The sequence below is a fragment of the Stylophora pistillata genome, chromosome 4, assembly GCF_964205215.1.
Source record: "Stylophora pistillata chromosome 4, jaStyPist1.2, whole genome shotgun sequence".
NCBI classification, from domain to species: domain Eukaryota; kingdom Metazoa; phylum Cnidaria; class Anthozoa; order Scleractinia; family Pocilloporidae; genus Stylophora; species Stylophora pistillata.
Window position 1 is genome coordinate 32836359 of NC_142522.1, and position 24542 is coordinate 32860900.

Below are 24542 nucleotides of genomic sequence, written 5' to 3' on the forward strand. Positions count from 1 at the left end.
CAATCAGATTTGTTCAACGATGGCCTTTGATGATCTTTGAGAACCACTTTCGTCTCTTTGACTGTTATTCTTTCAGGATTGTAGACCGTTTTAGCTTCCAGGTTAATGATGATCGGCGGAAACTTTGCTTCCAGTGTATTCTGCAACGTATACAACCTCCCTCTCCATACACAACAGCTAGTGGCCTGTTGAGACAGTTACACTTGTACGTCACATCAACAGGATAATGAAGTCGGGCTGAAAAAACTTCGCCTTTGCTCGTATCGACAAGGAATAGTTGTCCATGTGGCCCAAAGCATATAACAGACGGATTGGTCAAAACAGCTTTCTTTTCCCCTCTAGTGAAGCCGGAATCTCTCTGGGATCAAAATGTCTGATAGAATCAACATTGGCCTGGGTTATCTGTCCATTCGGTCTCTGTTTCTACAAGCTGCCACCGTAAGGTGCTTCATTAGCAATCATTTGAGACGAGGGTCGTTTCTTAATTTTCGCAACTAAACACGATTTGTCCTATACCCATTTAAAGTTACGGAATTGCCTTGACGTGCGCTTTCCGACATGGACAGGAGACTCAGAAAGCTTGGGACTAACCTAAACTGATTAATAACAATGAGGTAAATGAACGATAACCGAACATAGGTGGTCATGGGTAATATAATAAAAACTACCGAAAAAAGCGGAAAAATTGCGAAACAAGTGAGAATAATAATGTGGAACCCGATCTTAATCATACCATCCCTAAAACTATTTGCTTATCCTTTATTTGTTATTTTCTTATTTATACCTCATCCGTTAGATTATATGCCCAGTTATCCCTTATCCCCAAAACCCCCAACAGGGCCTCAGTTATTGGCGAAATAACTTTTGCTTAAGGCGCAGGATGAGCTGAGAGGGGAATTGGCCTGCAACGCTGAAAGGGAGGAGGCTTGCGAGAAGAGAGAGATTTTGAATGCAACGGTACAGGAGTACTTAAAAGTTTGCAAAGAAGTTTTGCTTGTGTCATCGAACTTTGGAATATTTAGTAGCTAAAAGCCCAAAACGACCACTAGTGGCCAAAATTCCAAAACGGCCACTAGTGGCTTAAATCTTAAAACGGCCACGTGTGGTCCTAGTAGCCAAAGCCCCAAGGTAGTCACTAGGGGCTAAAATCGCAAGACGGCCACCAGTGGCCAAATTGCCAAAACGGCCATTAGTGGACAAAACCCCAAAGTAATCACTAGTGGCCAAAATCGCGAAACGGCCAATAGCGGTCAAAATCGGTAAACGGCCACTAGTGGCCAAAATCGCGAAACAGCCACTAGTGGCCAAAATCCCAAAATAACCGTTAACGTTAGTGCCCAAAATCCCACAAGCGAAAATGTGGTAAAAAAACTTCGAATTCACGTCTGCAATTGAATGACACCAGCGTGCACTGGAGATCAGACTCAAGTTCTATGAATAAACGAAACAAAGGAAGTCGAAGGTGAAAGCTTCGACGAATTGGCTTGTTGTCATGAATTCAACACTGTCTTTGTTTTCACGGTGGCTCCAGTGTTAATAATTAAAAACACGATATCATTCTCTTCACAACATAATAAACAGGTAGCGTTATCAACTCGAGAGAAACATTAACTTGAAGGAAACAGTCAACTTGTGAATGATGTCGCGATGTCACACTGAATTCTCAGGACTGGCCTCTTAAGGAAAATGAAAAACGCTGTAGGGACTCCAGTAGCGAGAATTCGAGTTCATTGTTCCCCTTCAGATCTCCAATTACATCAATGATGTTATTCCGATAGATCTGATACCAATTACAGTATTTGCTTCATCATCACATTTCGAGGTTCCAACTTAGCAGCTTTAAGTTGTTGCTTTCGCAAAATTCAGATCGGATGTAAATTGATGGATGCAATTTCACAAACGAAGTTCTACGACCTGTAAGGTGAGTCTTGTCAAAGTATATCAGGCAACATTGCTGATTACTCAGCATCGGCGACGTGTCACACTCTACCTGCAAATCTTTGAATATGTAACCAGAACAGAATTACACTATTTAACAATTATTCGCTGAAGGCGAGGTGATATCGTCGAAAAATCCCCGAGACGAAGTCGAGGGGATTATTCGATAATATTCACCGAACCTGAGGCGAATAATTGTTTTAGTATAATTTCAAAGCTGAACAACAGAGAAATTTCTAAAATCATAACATTTTAGTAACACTTATTAACATTTTAGTTTAACATTTTATATAAACCGCGCGGAGCGGTTTATATAGCGTCATATAAGGAACCGCTCGACCAATCAGATTGCTGGAAACTCTTTGTTCAGCTCTGAAATTATACTAATAATGTATATCAGTCAAATTGACAACAATAGAAAATATGGACATGAAAAATGTTTCTTAAAAAATGCAGTTATTTGGTACTTAAGGCGGGGATTGTATGGTGTCTAGAAAAGATCTAGGCGTGGTCGCGTATAATGCGAGCAGTTCCTCCTTTGCGGCGAAGTCTGTCGAGCGAGTCAAAAAAACAAGGAAAAAAAATTGCTGTTAGCGCGCCGCGGGGAACTCTTGGGGTGACGCCGATGTACCGTAGAAGCTCCATGAGTGAGGCCCTACTTTTCGAGAGCTTCACTCATGGAGCTCCTCCAGCGCATCGGCGTCACTCACAGACTGCCAGTGTCAAAGCAGATTTGAACCCCCCGCTGATTTGGACCCCCCGGTCCAAATCTGCTAGTGGATATGGACCCCTCCCTTCGCAGATTTGGACCCCCTACTAAACTCTTCTTTTAAACATCGTTTGTATCATATAACCCTAACCCTAAAATTCAAAACCTTAACCCTAAACCCTAACCCCAACCCTAGACCTTAACCCTCACCGCTTTTGCTCGCGAATCTAAAGATGAAGTTTTCACTCAGTTTTGTCGGGGGTCCAAAATCGCGGAGGGGAGTCCAAATCCGCCAGCGGAGTTGGACGGGGGGAGGGGGGTCCAAATCTGCCAGAACGGGTCTACACGCGTGTTACCATGCATTAATGCGTATGGCATCGGTATGGTGCAATATTTGCGTCACAAACGAAAAACACTAGGATCTAGAAGAAAGTAAACACAATATGGCGGCCGGAAAAGGCAGGAGCAAAAATGGCAGTTTTATAGAGATATCGTGACTTTCAGTGTATGTTATCTTCTGTTTGATGATGCTTCTGCGGAAAATGTGACATTGAAGCGGCTGGAAAACTCTAAAATGAAGACAAAGTGAGACAGTAATATTTTAAAATACTGAAGGTGAGCTCTGCTCCACGGGCATATTGAATCATAATTTTTTATCTCTAGTTCCTGTCCCTGTACCTTTAGTTGCGAAGCAAACCTGCAATATTTTCGGTTTATTTTGATATGCCAATACGCTCATTTTTTTATATTTTACGGGATGTTGTAAATTTGACAAAAACTGAAATGCTTCTAAACGAACAAACTGTAAACTGTGCTGACAAAATCTGAAAAACCGATCAAAGAATTAGGCAAAACAGCAAAACTGAAAATCCCCATGCCCCTCTTATTTGAAAAAGGATGCATAAACAGCATGCACAAGGAAAAAGGAACAAGGTTTCTTATACTTAAGTCAATTACTGTCAAACCAGTGTTAATGAGTAACCAAAAACTGCATCCATGGGATGTTTCAATTCCAAAGTTAATTTCTTCAAGTATAGGTCTGAAAAATATTAGGTCTTCAAGCTGTACAAGACAGAAATGGGAAGTTGTTTTCTTAGACTCCTTTACAATTCGAGTAAACGTATTTCTGGTGTTTAAATGTATTCCATGAATAGCACAATTGTCAGACGTGAAGTATCAGTCAAAAAGTCAGTATAGATTTACTTTAAATTTTTAGCCTTCTGAGCTGAACTGTAACAAAGCCATGCATAAAATGTGATTGTGTTTTCTTTATATTCATGAATGTTTTCACTTAAAAGTTTAAATATTGGGATCTATAGGTTTCCAATTTAGTCCATACTAAGGAAGATCTCTGAATCTCAATCTTGAAACCCTAACCCAGAAGATATGTAGCTAAAGTAGATTTTGTACACATTAGGTGGCAGTATGTGTGTCTCTGGGGGGTAATGTCTGCAAGATTTGTAAGTGGGTGAAGTCTGCACTCAAGGCATGTGGCCCATCAAGCTGCAGGTTATCCTGGTTTCTGTAGCATGAAGCATCTATAAGTATTGCTACTTCCCTGGATGGCATTCATGTCCACTGCAGGTCACCCCACAAGAATTTTGTCGGCTTCCCCTGACAGATCGCCTCTGAACCCATTTCTACTCCAAGGTTGAAAGAGGCATTTTAAGATCAAAGTGCCTTATTGAGGAACGTAACTGCACACAAACCCAGCTAGGTCTTGAACCTGAACCTTTTGACCCAGTGTTGAGTGTATTAACAGTTGCACCACTCCGTCTCCACATAATTTACCACATGAGGTCTGTACTACACTGTAGAACTTGATGATTCTACCACTCTTTGACTATTGTTGCTGTGTATGGGATGGATGTAGTGCCACAAAGAAAGACTACCTTGATAAGCTACAGAGACGTGCTGCGAGCATCATTGAATGTAGGAAAAGTAAAGAGAGCGAGTTGCATTTCATGTTTTCATGGTCCAGCCTACAGGCATGCAGAAGCTATCAAAACTGTATGTTAGTCTATAAATGCCTTAACAATCTAGCCCCAGAATACTTGCTACACGAATTCAATTCTCTAGACACTTCCATAATTATAATACCAGGAAAAAAGATCTGATTTGTCTACCTCTAGATAGCAAAAACTGCAAAATACCAGTCCTCTTTCCGATACAATGAAGCAAAAACTTGGAACTCTCTACCATCCAAAATACAGAATTCTGAAAATCTTTTGTACTTAAAACAGTCACTTAAAGTGCACCCAAACCCCCCAATTTTTTTTTGCTTAAGGAAATAAGGGTATTTTTTGGAGTATTTCCGTGCAAAAATTTTTTATTTGCTCAAATCTTTAATTTTCTTTGCCCAGTCAAAATACGGAAAATCGGTTGCCATCTTGCCCCACGACCGAGTTTAAAGAGGAATGGCTCTAGCAGGTAATGTGACGCCAAATCGAGAACACGCAAGTCTGTTTTTCACACATTTTCACTTGTTTGGGAAGGTTGTAGTTAATATTGTCTGAAAATGTGTTGTAGAAGGATGTAGCAACATGCAAAATTTGCAAGAGGGTACCGTGCTTCATACACTCCTCATACAAGACACCTAGTCGGGATATTTCGGACTAAGGTACTTCTGGTGTGCAACCCCAATAGGGACAGAGTAATGGGCATCCTTAAGGTCAACAGAGGCCTTAAAGCAGTAAGGCATCATGAGACTTATTACACTTTGAAGTGTATCCATTTTTAAGTGGTTGTATTGCACATGCTTGTTCAGGTTTTTGAGATTGAGGATCATTTTGTGGGATCCGTCTTTTCTGAGTCGTACAAAAACAGGAGAGATAAACTCCCCTGGTTCATGACTGGTTTCAACAATAGCTGCCTTCTCAAGCAGGTTGGCAACCTCTTTAGAAATGGTATCATTTTCTTCTGCACTAAAACATTTCATTGCAGGGGGGTGTGTTTGACGAGGTTAAGTTTCAAATTCAATGTATTGCCCTGACACTATTTGAAGAATGTCAGTGTCTGAGGTGATTTTTTGCCAACAATGAGTAAATTTTGCCAGCCTACCGCTTTTGAAGCAACTTGTCTGTGCAACAAGGTAAGCTATTAGTGTAGGGATAAAGTCTTCAAATTGAGTTACCTGTAACATGTGAAGTTTAGACATGATATCATCAGCAGTGTTTATTTTTTGCTGGTTTCCTCCTTTTTCTTTCAGGTTTTCTGTGGTTTCCACCTGGACTGGAAGTGGCCCTTGCCTAAAAGAGGCTAGTTCTGTTTCTGGTGATAATGGAGGTTTTATGGAAGATTTTGAGCTATTGTGAACAGCTGTGTAACATTCAAAGTGATTCGAAGAAATCGCCACCAAGGGTTGAACGACTGGAGATGATCCGAAACAAACACAAGCCATGAGCAGGGAATATCGGGTGAAACTCGGCAGACTCCCTTGTGGGCTCTGAGGTCGTTCGTATTCTATTGTTGCACCCACTCTCTCAACAGGACAACATTGTGGCTTCCTCTCCAGAGAAGGCAGTAACCATAAAAACTGGATACTAACTACTGATCTACGTTAGAGGATGAGTGGGTGCATATCAACAACTGATAAAACTGGGTGCTCACTAATACAGAGGCTAACATATCATCACACAAATAACACCTTATAACAATACATTAAAGTAAATGCTCACGTTAATGTGTCTTCAGTATCTCCTGGTGACATCACTTGTATTAAAAAACACACTTGACTGTTTTTCTTAGGGTGGACTCAAAAACCACACATTAAAAAATTTAGCTCCATTTTTGTGAAAGCTAGCACCGTTTAATCTTAGTTGTTTACATGTACTAGGGGGAAAATTTACACACCCTTACGAGCAGTGACAAATGAAAAAGTGAGCAATGGTATTTGTGCTAAAATCAGGGAGTAAAGCTTCGAAACAATAGTAGTTTGTTAGTCTGAGTAACCAAACCATTCTCCTCGAAGGGCTGGTTGAAGATAACCTTTGCCATACCAATTTGTTAACTCATAGTCAATGTCCTTCAGAGTAATAAATTTCTCATTGTTAATGGTAGCAAGAGCCGATCCATTCAGCCAAACTGAAGGGGAAACATAAAAGTCAACATAACGACGTTGTCTCCAGCCTGATGCAACAGGCAGCATACCCTGTATGGCTTGCTCTATTTTGCTGCTAAATAGTAAATTACTACCTTCTAAATCATCAGGGCCATGAAAAAAGGGAGCTGTATCAACCTCTATATAAGGTCCCATCAGCATGTGGCCCCTTGGCATACCCATAAAAGACATCCCTAAATAATAATGGTAGCCATTTGTCTTTAAAAGTTCTGCCACAGATGAATAGGTTGAAACATTCCTATAGTCAGCCTTCGGAAGCGCAATATCAACATCACATGTCCAAGGTATGATAGTCTGACTTCTAACTGCGCCTAACAGTGTACCATAAATAACCCGATGTTCTACACCTAGTTGAGTCAGTGCCCACGTGATGTCCTTCAGCATTTGAAATAAAACAACGCCGCAACAAATCGGTGCTGCCACGTCAGGAAGCTCTGTTGGCTTAACATAGGGTTTCTCTGGGCATAATTTCCAGTTTGCAATACATGTTGTCCATTCAATTCGATTGTCCGTCACGATGCGAAGAATATTGAATTTATTCCCAAAAGCAGCGTACTCCGGGACAAAGTTTGAACCTTCTAAAGTGCCACGATCTACGCGCGTAATCCCACGTGTCCACGTGCAATTTACTAGCTTTGCTATCTTTAGTTCGCCTTTCGATCGAAGAAAAAATTCGAGCAAAGCCATTCTACCAAATCCGTTGAGCAATCCTCCAGTGCGATGGAACACATCTGTTCTCATTACGAAAGGGCCTTTCGCAATATTACAAACTTGGTACGTAATCATTTTGCCGTTCGCGAAGTCCGAAAGCGAAAATTTGTTTAAATAGGATAAATTTGTTGACGTTTTATTTCGAAGATGTGTATTTAGCACTGGACCCGTATTTCTTATATGAAGGCTCCATTTCTTTGTGATAAATCGACACCAGGACGAATCCAGCGAATTCTTCCTTTGATTATAAAGTTTTTCCCGGTACTCGTAACCCGCTTGTTTGTGTCCAGTCGACGGCTGAGAACATGTTGCACCGTCGAAATCGACCATAACATCGAGAAATTCATGCAATTTTTGAAGGGAGAGTTTATCGTCTTCCGCCAAGTCGTGAGAAGCCTTCTCCTCTGTTTTTGAAAAAGGTAGAACCATCACGTAGCGATTATTTTCATCCGTCACGGTCGATGAGCTTGATCCACCGTTGGAGTAGACGAAAGAAAAATAATTTTGCCATTCTCCGGTGTAAGTGGGCTTTAAAGAAGCAACGCTACTGGGAAGATCGTTTACATTTTCAGAAGCCACATTGCTTGAGTTTCCATCGCGTTTGTCCAATGTGGTGAGATTTAGCGTTTGTAAAGGCACAGAATTTGAGTTGCTGTTACTAGTGAATTCCAAAATTAGAAGATGGCAAACACCCGAGCACAAAAGCAACAGCGTTAATAGTTTTAGTTTATGTCGCCTCAAACATGCGGACAATTTTGCCATGTCCTCACGACTTTTGTACTGTAACTTAAGCATAGAACATAATATTTCGAAATTTGGATGAACACTTACGCAAAGTGTACAGGACGAAGACGGTGAGATTATTCACGAAAGTATTTACAGCTTTACTGAATCATCATCAGGTGCATTTATCCTCATCCAAAAGCAAGCTGTCCCAATAATATGTTAGAGTTCCTAGAGTAACATCAAGAATACTGAAGAATTCTAAATGGTGGAAATATGACTGAAAAGTCAAAACAGCCGCTGTGTTTAGGAAACGGATCATCGAAAGCCAATCGTAAGTCCTCCAAACAATAATGATTGCGTCATGAAAGCCTCCGATTTCTTCTCGACCAGGACGACGTTAGAAAGTAATTTTTTCTCATATGATAGAAGTTTCACTGCGATGCGTACTCGCTTCACGGAAAAAGCACTAGACCGCAGGAGGAAACGTTAGAACACTTTTGATAGCTAGCCCATCATATGGACGTCATAGGCTTGTCACGTCACGCAATCATTCCTGCCCTTCCCCATAATCCCATCAACGTTTGACAGCTGTCATGAACGCTGTCAGGAAAACTGAGCGTTCTCAAATACAATGCATGAGTGCGGTGAAAGCACTCGGCTGCGCCTTGTTATTCCGCTTTAGTTTTGATGTCATTTCTATAAACGATAAGGTTCTAGACGATGGAAAATTGTGGTGGATTTGGAAACTGTCGGGTCAGGTAGTAATTTTGAGGGCTACTGGTAAAAGTTCGGATACTACGATATAATATACAATCACAACGAATATATGAAATACATATATCTGAACTGCGGTTATGAAACGTATATGTGCACGATCCTCGCAGTTAGGCACTATTTAAGCAATAGTGAAAGTTAGGCCTGTACGGGATTTGAACCACTCGGAATTTAAAAACTATCTGCTCAGAAGCGGGAAAGAAGTGGTTCGCTTGCTACATTCTGCAAAATGAATTAGGTTGCTTTGATGGAATGAACTCTCATCAATTGGAATAGGGTTATGTATAGGAGACTCGTCACTAACAGGAACCCATTGTGTGGTGAGCCCCTAAGGCGGCCCCCCTGTCACAAGGCGATAAGAATTTAAGTAGTCGCACAGGCTTTCTTTTGTTTTCGCGATTGTTTTTCTTTGTCCAAGAACTGTGTACATAATGAAGTATGAGGCTCTGAAAAAATCTTGCCCAACGAGTTTTAAAATATGAATGCTAAAAAGGACAAAAAGGCTTTTCCTCTTTCTTCGCGAAAGAAGCTAGAGTCGCGACAAGCTGATTACCCGTATTACTGAAATAAAAATTTAACAGGTAGAATTGACTTGAAAAGTTCAGGAGCCGCTTAATTAACAACGATAACAATTGCTGAAAAAAAAAAAGCATTCTCTGAATTGGAGTGTCGACTATATTCCCGCACGTTTTATTTCTGTTTTGTTCCTGACCACTCAGACGGACTATACAAAAATCTTATTTTGCGATTTCTATAACAATTAGCTGTCACTTATTCTCAGACGTTGAAACGTGGGTTTTGTTATTCATTATTGTTTTTTTCTGATAACTTTGCTTAGAACTTCACACCTTATATTTATCATTTTCTGGGGAAAGATGTGCTAAAGCCGAGAAATTTTTGGGCGGAAAAGGCACACTGTGAGAAGTTTTTTACTGAAGCTTTGAAATATATATTTTTGATAAATTAGATACTTCTAAAAGCGGCTTACTTCATGACAATGCTCGAACCTTCTAAAGTGCCACTATCCACGCGCGTTATCCCGCGTGTCAACGTGCAGTTTGATAGCTTACTATCTTCAGCTCGCATTTGGATCGAAGAAAAAATTCTAGGAAAGGTATTTCAGTTTTAACGACAGCACTCCATACGCGAAAAAAAATTTATCATGCTTTATGTGTGATTATTAAACCTTTATACGTCGCTCCAAATACATAATTACGCAAAAGTGACGGTACATATTTTGCGTAAATAGCTAGTTGTTATGTCTTACTGTGCCGTGTTTTTAACCCTTTTCGTAAAAGCACTACGTAAAGTAAAATTTTTGCCCAATCAAAGCGCTAACTGATCGCTATTGAAAACGGCAGGTGTCTGCACTCACCAATCATAAAGCACTGAAAATAAATTTTAAAACACCTTGTTTTTCGACTAAAAGAGTATAACTATAATATATATATATATGAATTCTACTGAATGAGTTTTCAGTCGCAGTTTTAGACTGGAAGACAGATTTTACGAGAAAACGTTTATTTCTCTACCCACTGGCTGTGTTCAGGCGAAGTGAGGTTTCTCGCTTAGGCGACGGTTCGTTTTCACGGTGTTCTGTTACAAGTCAGAAAACAATGAACGAGCTTATATCGACAGCTCCATTGTACACAAGAGATCGAGTCCACCTAACGAAAATAGGGAATATTCTGTGTACTGGGAAAGGCTGTATTGGCTGTGATAGGAAATTTCAGATTGGTGATCAGGACTTGTCGGAAATTCTAGGCGAAGTCGATTTGGTGGATTTTGACAAACAAGAGCCTCGGTTTCTGCCGAGTCCAAGAAGATTTTCACATAACTACGATAAACACAACGATGGTTGGCATGGAAACACAGCTTACAAGCGGGCTAAAACCAAGAAGGAAAAACTTGTCAGCAGATCGAAATTTCGATTGAAGGGGCTCGATGTTACCATGGATGGTGCAAAAGCTAAAGAGAAAGATGTTCAGCCCGCCAAGAATAAAACGAATAGGCCAGCGTCACTTGCTATTGACCATAGCACAGATACTAATAGATATTGTTACAGAAAAATTGTGAAGACTTCCACTAAATCAAATCACAAAACAAAAGGAAGTAAAACGGTATCTTTTGCGGCCCCCTTAGTCAGGCAGGGGACGTTTTCTCTTGAAGGTAGTGAAACTGGAAAATCAGAAACGAGTCAAGAACGTAAAAATAACCGAAAACAATCGACTGCTCCTCTGCAAACCAGTGGTCATCACTCGAGATCGAGGGCTCAACCTCCGATAGCAGGACTGGATGCGAGTTTCTTGAAAGTCCGGCAGGGGATGTTCACTCTTACAGATGGCGAAACTGGAAAATCAGAAAAGAGTCGAGAACATAAAAATAACCGTAAAAAATCGCAAACCAACCATCGTCACTTGAGATCGCGATCCTGCCCGTTGATGCCAGAACCGAAAACGAATTTCTTGAAAATGCTTCATAACAGCAGCGTAGGAATATTTGACATCAAATCAATGAAGAGCAAAAAAGACTCTAAGTGGGTGAAAGAAGTTTTGAAATCAGGAGTAAAAGAGGAAGAGATATTTCCACACACTGACGGTGGGAAAACTACGAGAAGCAGCAACAGAAATACAACGAGCAACAACCACAAGGAAAGCACCTCAAATTCACCTCGGAAACCTAATGAAAAACAAAGAAACAGGGAAAAAGGCTTAACAAACATATCTTCGAAAGGCAATTGTCTTTCAGCTTCGGAAGATGAGCGTGAATCTTCCGTTCTTGTGATCGAGCATTCCCACGACAAAACGAGCACAAAAGATGAAAGTTTACACAAGCTTGGTTTTACAGCACAACGTAGTGAAAGGAAGAAGAACTTTCCCGATGTTTCAACACTGGAAATAGCCGAGAGTTTGGAAGGTTTTGTTCAGCTGGGAGTTATTAAACTCATCTGTCAGGAACACGAAGGCTGTTGGTATATTATAGTGTCCAGCCGGATTATTCGTGATTTTCTTATCCAAAATGGCGTAAAAATGCGTGGAAGGAACTTCGAACTGATCGATTGTACTAGGAATTCATATTAATCGGTCAGTCTTAGAAATGTTTAACACTTAGCTTGATGTTGTGATATGAATATAAATTATCCAGCCAAAAGGTTGCCAGAATAAAAAAAATCTTATAGGCGATTAAATAAGAGAGTGGTATCTTGATTTATTGCATCTATTTTGAAATCACAGATGATCTTTGCAATCTGATTGGCTCTCAGCAGTGCAAGTTATTTACGAATCGTTCCACTCTTTTGGCTGTAAATCGCATTGTTTTCCCAGCTAAGAAAGCAACATCAAAACAAAACTACCAATCAGCAACCGTTCAGCAACCGAATCTAGCCATTGAGGGGGCCTGGAGCTGAGAGAGTTTGGAATTTGGAATTAACTGATAAATACATTTTCATTTTTGGAATCGTCGTTTAGCTAGCAGATGTTGCATACTCATTTGTTAACGCGGAGAAATCTATGTCAAACGGGCCCGTTATAACACGCGCTTCATATTTTAAACTCTTTACCCCCCAACATCAGTATGCATAACCTTCATACATTTCCTGAGGTGCTGACAAGGAGAATTTGTTTAATAATCAAGAGCTTTTTTAGTTGGTGATAATTTTCTTTATTCTCCTGATCTTGATGTTTTATTTAGGGGTGATATTGTATGGAGAAAATAGAGCCAGATACTCATGGGCGTCAAAGAATCAAGCAATCAGAAGCCTCACATATCGACTCAGTAAAACGGACTTGCATTTTGTGGATGTGGATTCCAAAATAAAGCTTCGGTAATTTTCATCAGTACTTGGAACATTTTTGGAAATCGGAGTGACATCAGCGGAAAGCGTCACGCATTAGACTTCTAAATTGCTTTCGCAGATTCTTGCCCAGCCTCCCACTCTTCACAATTCACCTATTCCGTGAAATGGACCGATGCATCCTATGTGGAATATTTTAAAAAAACCTGCTGATAAAACCGGTCGTTTTAAACAGTTTTCGGCAGCGAATGAAACAGCATAATTCAATACGGTTTGCGATTTTTGTCTAAATAAATGATACTATTGATTTAAAAAGTTACGCAGGTGTGAAAAAAACTCACACAGGAAAGCTGTGGACAATCGAATAATTAAGGCAAGCAGGGGAACCTGCTCTCACCCTCTCTGGGTCACAATCAGAGAGCGGGATTTTGACTTTGCTCTACACATCCGACCCAACCCTGGTGATCATTAGAACATAGCTAGCAGAACCGCGCAATGAAATTCAATATTTGTAAGCGTGCTCAAAATCCCGATAGTGCACGCTGACAGCGTCAGCAAATCGCTTCGCCAGAAATTTTTTTTTCGCGCGAGCGGCCGATTTTTAGCGCGGGAAAAATAATATATTTCGCGACAATAATGGATACAAACAGAAACTCGGCCTATTAGTCCGAAAACGAAGACAATGTTTCGACCTATTCCCTTGGGCTAGAGTTCTTAAATGAGGAAGAAAAAGAGAAAAACAAAGGAAAAGGAGACTCGGCATCAGCGCCGTCACGATTCGCTTCAACTGATATTGTTGTCCATTTTTCCCGTCGGATTTGATGCACAATTCTACCGGCTATGTTCTAAAACAATTGGTTCATGCTTTCAGCTGTGCACTATCGAGTTATGGAGCACGTGGGAAGTTTGGAGAGCACTCAAGAAGCTAGAGTTACGCTTCTTTCGTGCTCACCAAACTTCCCACGTGCTCCATAACTCGATAGTGCACGCTAAAGCATGAACCAATTGTTAGATAGCCAAACTTTATGAGCCTTCAACTCAACCAGCGGTAAACCGTGGTCGTCATGAAAAATGGCCGAACACAGAGGAAACACATCCTGTTGTTTTGTAGTCTGTTTTGTGTTTTTCCTCTCTTTTAGACTTTGTAATGGCGTTTTATATTCGTCAGCCGATGAAATGGTTCTTTTAGAAAACGATACAATCTCCAGTGTGATTCATAATAGCCGATCAGCTTGGGTGGTAGAATTTTATTCCAGTTTTTGCGGACACTGTCATGCCTTCGCTCCGACATGGAAAAAACTGGCAAAAATGGCAAAAGGTGAGGCCTAACGAATATGATGTATTTTTCGAGATGGCAGGTTACATATGATGCGATATGACTGAGGAAATCAGGAAGGAACAACAGGAGTGGATAATTCAAGATCTATCAATCTGCTCGCGATCGAATGTTCTTTGTTTAGATGTGATCTATTTTTAATGACGTGAAATAAGAGGGAACGAGATCTCTAAGATAATTGTTTCAGGGCGACACATTTTCCCAACTCTTCCCTTTTATTTGCCAAGAAGCGAATAATATGTTTTGTCAGGGCCAATCTTTTGAATCCAAGACAGACTATAACAGTCAGCTGCCGTCACTAGTTCGTTTTCTTTGTCCTGATAAATAAATCATCAGTCACACAGAAAAGGGAACTTAACGCCAAACATTTAATAGGGTATTTTTTATTAATCTTCATCCCTTGTTCGTTGCCTGATGCAGAAATAAGGCTAAAACGAAAGAAAAACTAGAGCTAAAGGGAACCAAATACGTTATATTCCTTATATTGGCCAACGGGATGAAAATTGGCGTAATTAACTTATTAGAAGAGGAAGTCTATTTTAATTTAAATTATAGGTAAACAGCTGGTTTTCGAAAACCTATTTGCGGAAAAGCTCTACTGGTTTTCATCTTTTTTTATGTGTTGATCCTTTCAGTGTGTTAAGATCTTTTCCGTTTGATTTTCTCTAAAGTCTTAAAACCAAATGATGACATGGGTCATCACGATTGAATGGACACGGAGAACGGTGTTCGGTCTTTTCGTTCAAAAGTCTTTTCGTCAAAAAGTATTTTCACCTAAGTCTGTTCGTTTACTTTTGAAGTCTTTTCTCGAACCAAATAAATAACTTTTAGAAGGCTAGATATATAGAAAGAACTTGTTGCGAGCCGCTGCCAGATGTGGAAGATATGGAAGCTGTTTGCTTGTTTCGATCAAAACATTAAGCTTGGGAAGAAAATCAGCCATGATTATTGAGGCAAATTTGTGCACAATAAAAAGAATATTCACTTAAGTCTCATTTAGAAAGGCTAGGGGCCTTTCTTCTTGAACCAAAAGCTATTTGCCTAAGAAGAAAGCTTCACTGAAAAATGAGGTCCATTTTTGCAAGAATGAAATACCATTTCCTTATCAATTTGCTCAGTGCTCAAATCTGCTGTAAGAGAGAGGCATATTTTATTGTGCTAGTCTTACTGAACAACTGAAATGTATAATATAATTTATGTAGAATGTAATTATTGAGTCTAATTATGATTGCTTGTGTGCAGATACGTATTATTTATTTTGGTGCATGAGTTATATCAATTATTTTGAGAGGAAACATTGTATCTGCTTTAGTTTAAATTAAATTTCAGGTCAAAACCATCTTAAAATACAATTACATACAAAGCCTGTTGAAAAAGTTGAATGTTTATTTGTTATCATTTTAAGCAATATGCAGTGTCTGTATATGTTGGCTTCATGCTATTTTTTATTTTCTTCTCCCCTGTCTTCCTCAAGTACTTAGTTTTTTGTTTAAATGCAAAATTTGCTTGTAGAAGAAGAAAAGAAGCATAACTGAAAGGAGTTAGAAGGGGAGAAAAAGATAGATTTATTGGGAAGTGAGGCAATTTTGTCTTCATTCTAGTTCATGATTCCATAATGATTTTAACTTGCATGTTCCTGTCTCATTTTCATGAAGTCCTTCTAACTCCAAGAATCTCTCTTGTAATTCTCCTGACAGTTTATCATACTTTTCAAACTAATTTTTGTTCTGAGAATTTTTGCATTGGATCAAAAGATAACCCCCTAAATTTTTTTTATATTCTCATCTCTTGTTTGCTTGATATTGTATTGATATTGTGATTGGAAAGTACGATATATACCTTGCAACTTCATGGCTCGCTAAATACCCACCACAAGTCACCTCCATCTGGGAATAGTTTGCTAACTGTTTTGATGATTATATTCATGAAATCAAACCTGTCTTGGAACAGTTTTGTTTATTAGTCCTTCACTTTGTTCATTCTTTTGCATTTTTTCCATATTAACACATTTCTAACTTGTTTAAAAAAAAAAAAAAATTTAGGAAAAGTTTAAACAGAGGACCCCTACCAGTATCCTCAGCATGGACCTTCAGCTAATTTATAAATTTGCTTTTTTTGTATAATAGTTGTGTTCTCACTTTGATCTAAAAATCTTTAATTTACAGACTGGAAGCAGCTTATACATGTTGCTGCAATTGATTGTGCTGAAGAACGTAATTTAGCAACATGTGTACATTATCAGATAGAAGGTTATCCTTCTGTAAAGGTAAGTGTGATGCACCAGTTATTGGTGCTTAGTTTAGTATGGTGACCAAGGTCATGACACACAATCGAACAGGTCACTGTTCAAGGTCCCTATGACACTTCACATGACACAGTTTTCATATGACTTAGTTTCATGGCTAGTTTCATCACTTGTAAATATGTAAACAGTATATCTACCATTTTGGATCTTGGCTGGCTACCTATCCTGGAGCTAATGGATTACTCACTACTAAAGACTATTTTTAAAGCACTGTATTCTGATAACTGGCCCTCCCATTTAAATTTGCAAGTCGTTAAACCCGTTAGGCATCTCTCTTCCAGTGTTGCTCCAAGGCTTTATGTTCCATTTGTACAGGGCACCTTTTAGCTTTCAGCAGCCATGATTTTTAACGAATTGCCAGCAAATATAAGGAATTGCACAGATTTTAAAGAATACTGCAGGCTCTGCAAGGCGCTCTTGAAGGCGCGCGCTTTGTCTTTCTTGTAAAAATATAGAAACAACCACCACCACCAACCAATATATTCTGCATATTTACTTTCATGTATAGTTTTTATTACAATTTAGTTAGTCATTATAAATTAGTTTTAATATTAAATTTTAGTATCGTAGGCCTTCACAGATGAAGAGCCACACCTATTTATGTGGATATACTGTGAATAAACCGTTATTATTATTATTATTATTATTACATATGGTGATGCAGGATTTGGCTTGATTTTTTTAAATTTATTGGTGTCTCACTAACCCAGACATGGCAGCATTTCTCTCATTGGGTAATTCATTGATTAACTTGTTAAATGTCTTGGAAATATATAATTATATATATAGCGGTAGTCTGATTACTAATAATTACCAGAAAATATTTGCTATGCACATCTGGAAACTTATGACTCAATACACTGTATTCACCCTTGGCTGATGTTTTCCTCCAACAGTTTTTTAATGCATCTGCTCCAAGTTCTAATCTAGGCAAAACATTTACAGGTATGATTCCTAGGAAACAATTAAGATAACTGGAATGTAATTTGTTTTTTTGTGTGTCTCGTCATATAAAGTAAGAATATGAAATATTTCCATGGAGTGTTTACTTTGATTTTTGATTACTGCATGTCATTGATAAATGATTCTGGGACTGAGTTTAATCCAATTTTATTGGCAATCATACATGTACAAGAGATTAACAGAATGGGCCCACTGCAAGGCAGGTGTCCAGTTTTCCAACCACAAGTATGTTAACAGACTGAATTTCATAAGAGAAAGTCCTGTTTACAACAAATCAAAATTGTTGAACAAACTTTGAGAAAGGAAGCAGCCATATCCATTAAGTAAGTACAAAAAAAATGTAAAAAGGGAATGCTCAATAATGCAAATGGCCATGCTGTCCTTAAGAAGCACGCATGTCACAATATGCTACAAATGCTCAAATTGAGGTTGCTGATGACCAGTCACAGTGGAGAATTTTATTAGAGTTTTAATCTTGCTCAGTTATGTGAATTTTTGTTTATTGATTTTTATTGAAATTCATTTATTTTCATCATTTCAATTAGGAGAAAGAACACTTCTAGGTATTCTTCATGAAATGGTCAAGGTTGCTGAAGTACAAAAAACACTTGACTTAATTCGGGCAGATGTGGATTTTGTACCCATAGGGTGAGCTAGTTAAGAAATTAATTTAAATAATTTGATACATGCAGCCTCCAAATCATTGTAGGAAAAGTGATATAATTGTATTTAAAACCTAAACTTAGCTTGGAATTGAATTCTTCTTTATGTGCATGAACAACATGACAGAATGTCCGGCCATCCAAGGAGCTGACCCGACAAAACCTTCATTTGACCGAACATTATCTGTTGACTGGCTGTTATTTTGAGCCCTGCATCCTTGCCACAAATTTGTCTTACCTTCTTGCCCTTTTATGTATTTTAAAGCTTTTACTTATTCAGCATCATTATTGCCCCAATGACATTTTCTCACAGGAAAGAATTTGTCTCCAGTTTTGTGGAAGGTAGAACAGCGTATGATGAGTTGGCCTTGATTTTTGAGGTACCAACTTCATACATTGGTCGTGAGGTGAGTCATTTCAACACTGAAAAACATGCAAGCCCTGAGATTAAAAACTTCATTGTATAATTATGCTTCCTGCTGCAGTCAGTTGTTTTGATGACGGACATGTAGTTTAGAAACTCTTTAGTAAACCTTTGGTAAACAAGATCTAATCGTTAATTCTCCCCTCTTTCTGTGATACATTCCTTGTAAATTAGTTACAAGAATTCATTGTTAGATAAAGATGGCATCTTCTACGTGACAAGTTTGAGCATTCTAATATTACTTTTGACTGTGTAGCATTAATTTATAATTATATATATCCTGTTGTAGCTGATGATAATTTCAAACTACTGTGATTTATATACTCATCGTTAATAGATTATGTTATTGCTGGTAAAATAAAAAATTAACCAATGAAACTAATTAAAAACAAAAAGATCAAACTATTGTTCAGTAGCTGAAAGTCATTGGAAATTACATCAATGTTGAACAATGATTGTCCTATTTTTCAGGTCATGTTAGACATGATGAAATGCCTTGGCTTGGGTGTCAGAAGAGTCTTGAGTCGAAATGTGAGTCTCTAGCTTTTATCTTAATTCATGCTGTAAATGGTCTTGTGGTGTTATTTGGTAAACACAACTGTTGGACCATTGTGCTCAGTTGTCTCCTCTACAGACACTCTTTTGACTTTATGAGGCTTGTCCAGGATTACATGCTAAACTTAGAGAATCTCTATGTTGGTGGTTAGCTCATTTTTCAAGCCTTTTGGAATTGGGGGGAGGGGGGGGGGGCTAGTGCTAGCATTGAAAATTTTAGGGACATTCCATTCCCTTGCTCAGCACATTTTGACGTCTTGATAGATGTCTTCACAGCAAAAATTCCAAGTAGCTAAGATTTACCAACTAAATGATGTGTATAAGGACTTCTTATTACATGACTCGGGCAGTCAGAGGGCCAATAACTACAATCAACCAATCAAAATACTCTATTACCGGTCAATATTCTCTCAGTATTGGACCGGGCACTGTCCCCAATGGTCCCGAATGATACCGCACTTGTGTCCCTTTGAACTTCAGTCGTATGATAAATCTCTTATTAACCAAGCTTGCTCGGGACTGTACTGGAAGAATATCGGCCCTCGGTCCGTACTGTCAAGACCTCGGGCCGATATTCTCCCAGTACGGCCCTCGTGCTTGGTTAATAAGATATATTTAATCCTTTGACCCCAAGATTGACTAGTGTCTGATTTCTCCCTACAATGTCCCCCCTGAATCAAACATGAGGGTCACAAGAATAGAGGAAATGATCACCAACCAACAATGCTCTTGATTGTTAAACAAATACGGCTAAGAAAACCTGCATACTGATATGATGTGTAAAGGGTTAACACTCAATCTAGGTCACTGCACATGAGTAACAAAACAAACAAAGAAAGCATATTTTTCATGGCTTTTAAATCTCCTATGATGTCATGAGCTAGGTAGCTCTGGGTGAAATAACTGGTCATCCCCTTGTAATCAAGTAAGTTGATGGTCTCCATACTCCAAATTTTTAGAAAATACTGATCAATCATTTTACTCTTGTACACAGAAATTTTTGGTTGAGAAATATGCAATAAAGAAATTCCCTTCTCTTATTGTGGTCAGTCGAAGAGGCACATTTAAAGAACTTTCACAGTAAGTGAAAACTTGTTTTCTTGTGATACAATTTCTAGCCACATAGGATTAGAATAACCAGAGACCTTTTTGCGGGAATTTTTTCTCTTTTGTGCAGTGATGAAAAGACACATGCTAGCTACAAAAAGTCCCTTGAAGAGTTTTGTCCAGGAGTGAAGCCCTCTGTGGAGCTCCCAGAAATCACTGAGGCTATGACTCTGTACAAGAGGTTACATGGAAAAGCAGAGAAAAGAAAGCAAGAAGCTGGAAGCAGGTGGGAACTTATTTGTTTTACCTGTGCGATCAAATGAATATGTGAATCAGAAAATTTACTATTGACTGATTTTCTTACAAATATGTTGGTCTTTTTAATCAGCTGAGCCAATTAATTAGTTTTCAGTTATTTGTTCAATTATCCATGGCTGAAATGAGTCTATGACCTTGTTTGTGACCAAGTTTGTGCATAAATCAGTCTGTCACTTAGTTATTCATTCCATCAGCCAGCCGGTATTTGATTGGTGAGTCAGCCACTCCGTCAGTTGCTCAGTCTGTCAATCATTTTTTCAGCCAGCTAACTAGCCAGTCAGCCAGTCAGTCAGTCCGTCAGTCAGTTAATTTGATTTTGTCAACTAAGTTGAAATTGTAAATTGGCCACCGTAAAGAGTAAAATAGCTGACGTTTTGAGCGTTTTCTCTTCGTCAGAACGAATGGAATGTCAGTTAGTCAGTCAGTCGGTCGGTCGGTCGGTCGGTCGGTCTGTCTGTCGGTCGGTCGGTCTGTCGGTCGGTCTGTCGGTCGTAAAAAAACCTGTTAAAATCGTACAGTCTACACATGTTATTCACCAAACTACTTTTGAAAGACATACAATCATATGAAAGGCATTTTCCCTACTTTTTGAAACAGTTCCGAGGTATATATGCAAGACTTAGAAAGTGGATTATCTTTTATGCTGAACGTTGAAGTGGCTACCAAGCCGATAATCCAGGGGAATGAGTACTTGGCACTCAGGAACTTTATTGGAATGCTAGCCAAGGTAAACTGGAAGTCTCATACTGGTAGAAGTTCACTACTTGCCTATGATGCACTGTGTATCTTATTTAGCGATAACAACCATGGCTCACGGCGATGTTGAATTATTTTCAGTGTTTCCCTGGAAGACCATCACTGGGCCAGGTATTAAACAACATACACGCCAAGTTACCTCTAACGCGGACGAACATTTTCAGGTCGGAATACTTGTACAATGTGCAGCGATCTCAGGTGAGTTCTTAAAGGTGCACTTTTTCCTTCAGCCGATTCCCAAAAACATAAAAGTGTGGCCTGATTTGCGTGAGTGGCTCCTACCGCTATTGTTGGATTTCAGCTTAATTTAATTAAAAAAAAAAAAAAAAAAGCCGTGTTTCTTTCGGGTAAAGTTCACGTCAGATGACTCAGTCTTCGATTGAAGCGGTAACTGAAACTTATGGATCCGCGGTGTTAGACGCGGTCGCTGATTGGTTGACTGCAGATCGAGAGTTCTCAGTTCGAGCTCCAGCCGTGTTGTTCTCATTGTCTTGTTTTCATGGGTAAAATATTGCACTCTCACAAGATCTAACCCAATTCAGGAGTGGTGATGGGTCGCTGAGAACTGTCAGGGAACCTGACGAATTTCTTGAAGGTTATCACCAATTGACTAACGTCTTGAACTTTTGGAGTAAAATTTTCCTAGCCGTTTCTTATCGACAGTAATGGGCTAGTAAACCCGTAGGATTGAAGTTTACCCCAGTCTACCTTGGCAGTGGTATCCCCTAGCACCTCTTCCATACTTCTTCTCAGTGTGCCTCTATCTGAGTTCGGGTCAGTAATCTGACCACGATGAATGCAAAGCCATGCCTGAGTATTGATCGCAGTTGCACAATACAGCCCAGGAACCGCTTGCTCTAAAAGTGTTCAGCCTTAACCCAGTGTAAAAAAATTAAATTGGATTTCAATTTTTTGAAATTATACACAAGGGTCGACATTTTACAGGTTTTGGGGAGTTACGAGTCGCTGAGCTTAGTCATGTGATACAGTGACTGATTATACAGTGTCTCTACGATTCACTTGCAGGCGAACGTGAAACTAGACGGTGGCTCAAACGCCCATCCTCTACCCAAAAAGGTTAAATGGGTGGCTTGTTCTGGTAGCAAGCCAGAGTACCGAGGCTACCCGTGTAGTTTATGGACTTTATTCCACACGCTCACCGTCAACTGCGGCTCAAGCCACCAACTTACAGGTCTGGATGTTCTCTCTCGCATTAGAGAGTTCATCCGCTACTTCTTTAGCTGCGAGGAATGTAGGAAACACTTCACGGCGATGTCCGCTAATCTTAGTAAAGAAGTCCATTCGCACAACGATGCAATCCTATGGCTGTGGCGGGGTCATAACAAGGTGAATGATCGACTGGCTGGCGACCAAAGTGAAGATCCGAAGCACCCCAAGATTCAATTTCCTTCTAAGGACCTTTGTGAGGAGTGTAGGGTTCCAGGCTCTGACGATCACAACGTTCAGTGGAATGAGGCGGTGGTGTTGGAATTTTTGAAGAACCATTACGGGGTGGACAATATCAGGATTAAGAAGCCGCCAGCGCGATCTGCTCCAGAGCTCGAGGACACTGATATTGTAAGCAAACATTCCAAGCGTCATTCTGTTTCTCATCTCAGTGTAATCGGTCTGAGCTCTGTCGACGCCAGCATGTGTCTGATTTTATACTCTGCCATAGCTTTTGCTGTTATCGCACTGTATATTTATTTTATACGAAGGCGCCGCAGAACCGTAAGGCTTCACATTCACACACCTTAATCATAACAGAAAAATTCCCGCGACGCGTGGCGTCAGGGTACTTGTTGATTCGAGCGAGTTCAGTTGACATGGACAAAAGTTGTTTTCTTTTTGATCGTTGCAAGTGACAGCGTCAAAAGCTTTCATTGCCGGCTAAAACTTGTTGATTCTATATTAATAATGATTTTTATTTATTTATTTATTTGAATGCACACTATTTCCCAGACTAAATCTATTGGAGTTATTTTTAATTGCACCATATAAAGTAGTCGCAAATCGGAAGTGAAATTTTAACAAGATGTATTTTTGTAATGGAATTTAAAATTTAAGAGCAGAGATTTAAAAAAACAAAAATTTTCATCACAAGATTCTGTTTGTCTGTTCAAGGATGTACGAAACTAACTTGGTCTGAAATCGAAGGGAGAAAGAACTTTGATCACCTTTCAAATTTTCCTTGAGTTTGATTGAATGTTGAATTCAAAAAAGAAAAAAAAAAGATTCCATGAGTTGTAGCTCTAACTGTTGTAGAATTTTACTGGCATAACTAACCTTTCCTTTGTAACACCTTGAGCAAGGAAGCATTTTAAGCAAATATTTTTAGTTGGAAAAGTGAAACGTCTCAAAGTTCGAAATTATCTTAAGAAGAATGCTTCATATTGAATTGTTCCATGAATTTTACATTGTACATAATGATATATTGATGGATAGAGTTTTAGATTGAATTCAATTTTATTCTACGTTATCTAAATCTTATACGGTAAAAATATAAGAGCGTTTTGAAGCGCTATTCACTGTGATTTTACCAACACTGGAATCAGTTAATCAGCCCTGACAACTAGGAGCGAGCACTGCTGGTTTTATTTGATCACGTTCAGACGTGAACTCAGCACACCTCAAAGAATAAATTGTTGTAATGAATGAAATAATGACACTGAATTAATTGCTTTCTTAACTGTTGGCATCGAGCGCCGTCAAGATGGAATATCTTAATCATTTTCACTTTTAAGGAGCAAGATCTAGCTTGAGTATGGGCGGCTTTGAACCCTTTCACTCTCAAGATTCGATTGTTAATTCTCCCCCTCTTTCTGCTACACATTTGCTTTTAAATTGGTTACGTGAAATTGGTGTTCGATCAAGACAAATACTTCTACATGATAATTATAAGTTTGAGTTTGCTGGTTTGGATAATGTACGGACATCAGAAGAAGGTACATGTTCATCACTTCTGAGCGTTAAAGAAGAATTTGTTGTAAATAATCTTCACGTAGATGTAGCTTGTGCTGGACACGGCAAGTAAAGGTGTATTGTACTACAGACAGCAACAGACTGTTACTGACATCTGATCTGTTCACTTTACAGGAGTTTGCTGATTACTTTGCACGACAATTACAAACGAAAAAATACCAGACGGAGGAAAGTAAACACAAGACACACTCAGACACCAACCATACTGAAACACACTTAGATCCCTTTGCGGAAATTATCTGAAGTCCTAAACACATCTCATGGTAATTCTGTGAACTTCCTGCTGCATGCTGCGAGGCGATTGGAACCAAACAAGCCCATAATGTATTGTGGGTAATTAGCGCCGGCGCTACTCATGAGGACAAAGCGGTTTAATCCACGAACCTTGGGCTTTTGAATTTTGCGCGTTTAGTACTGTGGTAG

General features: G+C 39.2%; 3 protein-coding genes across 3 annotated transcripts; 2 read left to right on the top strand and 1 right to left on the bottom strand.

Moving 5' to 3' along the window:
- Positions 1-6287: 6287 nt before the first annotated feature.
- LOC111324521 (uncharacterized) lies at positions 6288-8273 on the bottom strand. The gene has a single exon (XM_022928107.2). The coding sequence runs from the start codon at positions 8271-8273 to the stop codon at positions 6585-6587; it is 1689 nt and encodes a 562-aa protein (XP_022783842.2). The 3' UTR covers positions 6288-6584.
- Positions 8274-8842: 569 nt separating this feature from the next.
- On the top strand, positions 8843-13090 carry LOC111324526 (uncharacterized). Its single transcript, XM_022928113.2, has one exon. It carries the CDS (start codon positions 10595-10597, stop codon positions 12056-12058), a length of 1464 nt encoding a protein of 487 aa, XP_022783848.2. The 5' UTR covers positions 8843-10594; the 3' UTR covers positions 12059-13090.
- Positions 13091-13817: 727 nt separating this feature from the next.
- LOC111324490 (sulfhydryl oxidase 1) lies at positions 13818-23800 on the top strand. Its single transcript, XM_022928058.2, is given in 12 exon segments — positions 13818-13843; positions 13845-14089; positions 16273-16373; positions 17309-17357; positions 17921-18023; positions 18351-18444; positions 18933-18992; positions 20011-20096; positions 20194-20349; positions 20979-21108; positions 21219-21335; positions 22164-23800. Coding segments are annotated over 12 exon segments (1881 nt in total). The 5' UTR covers positions 13818-13835; the 3' UTR covers positions 22896-23800.
- Positions 23801-24542: the final 742 nt, after the last annotated feature.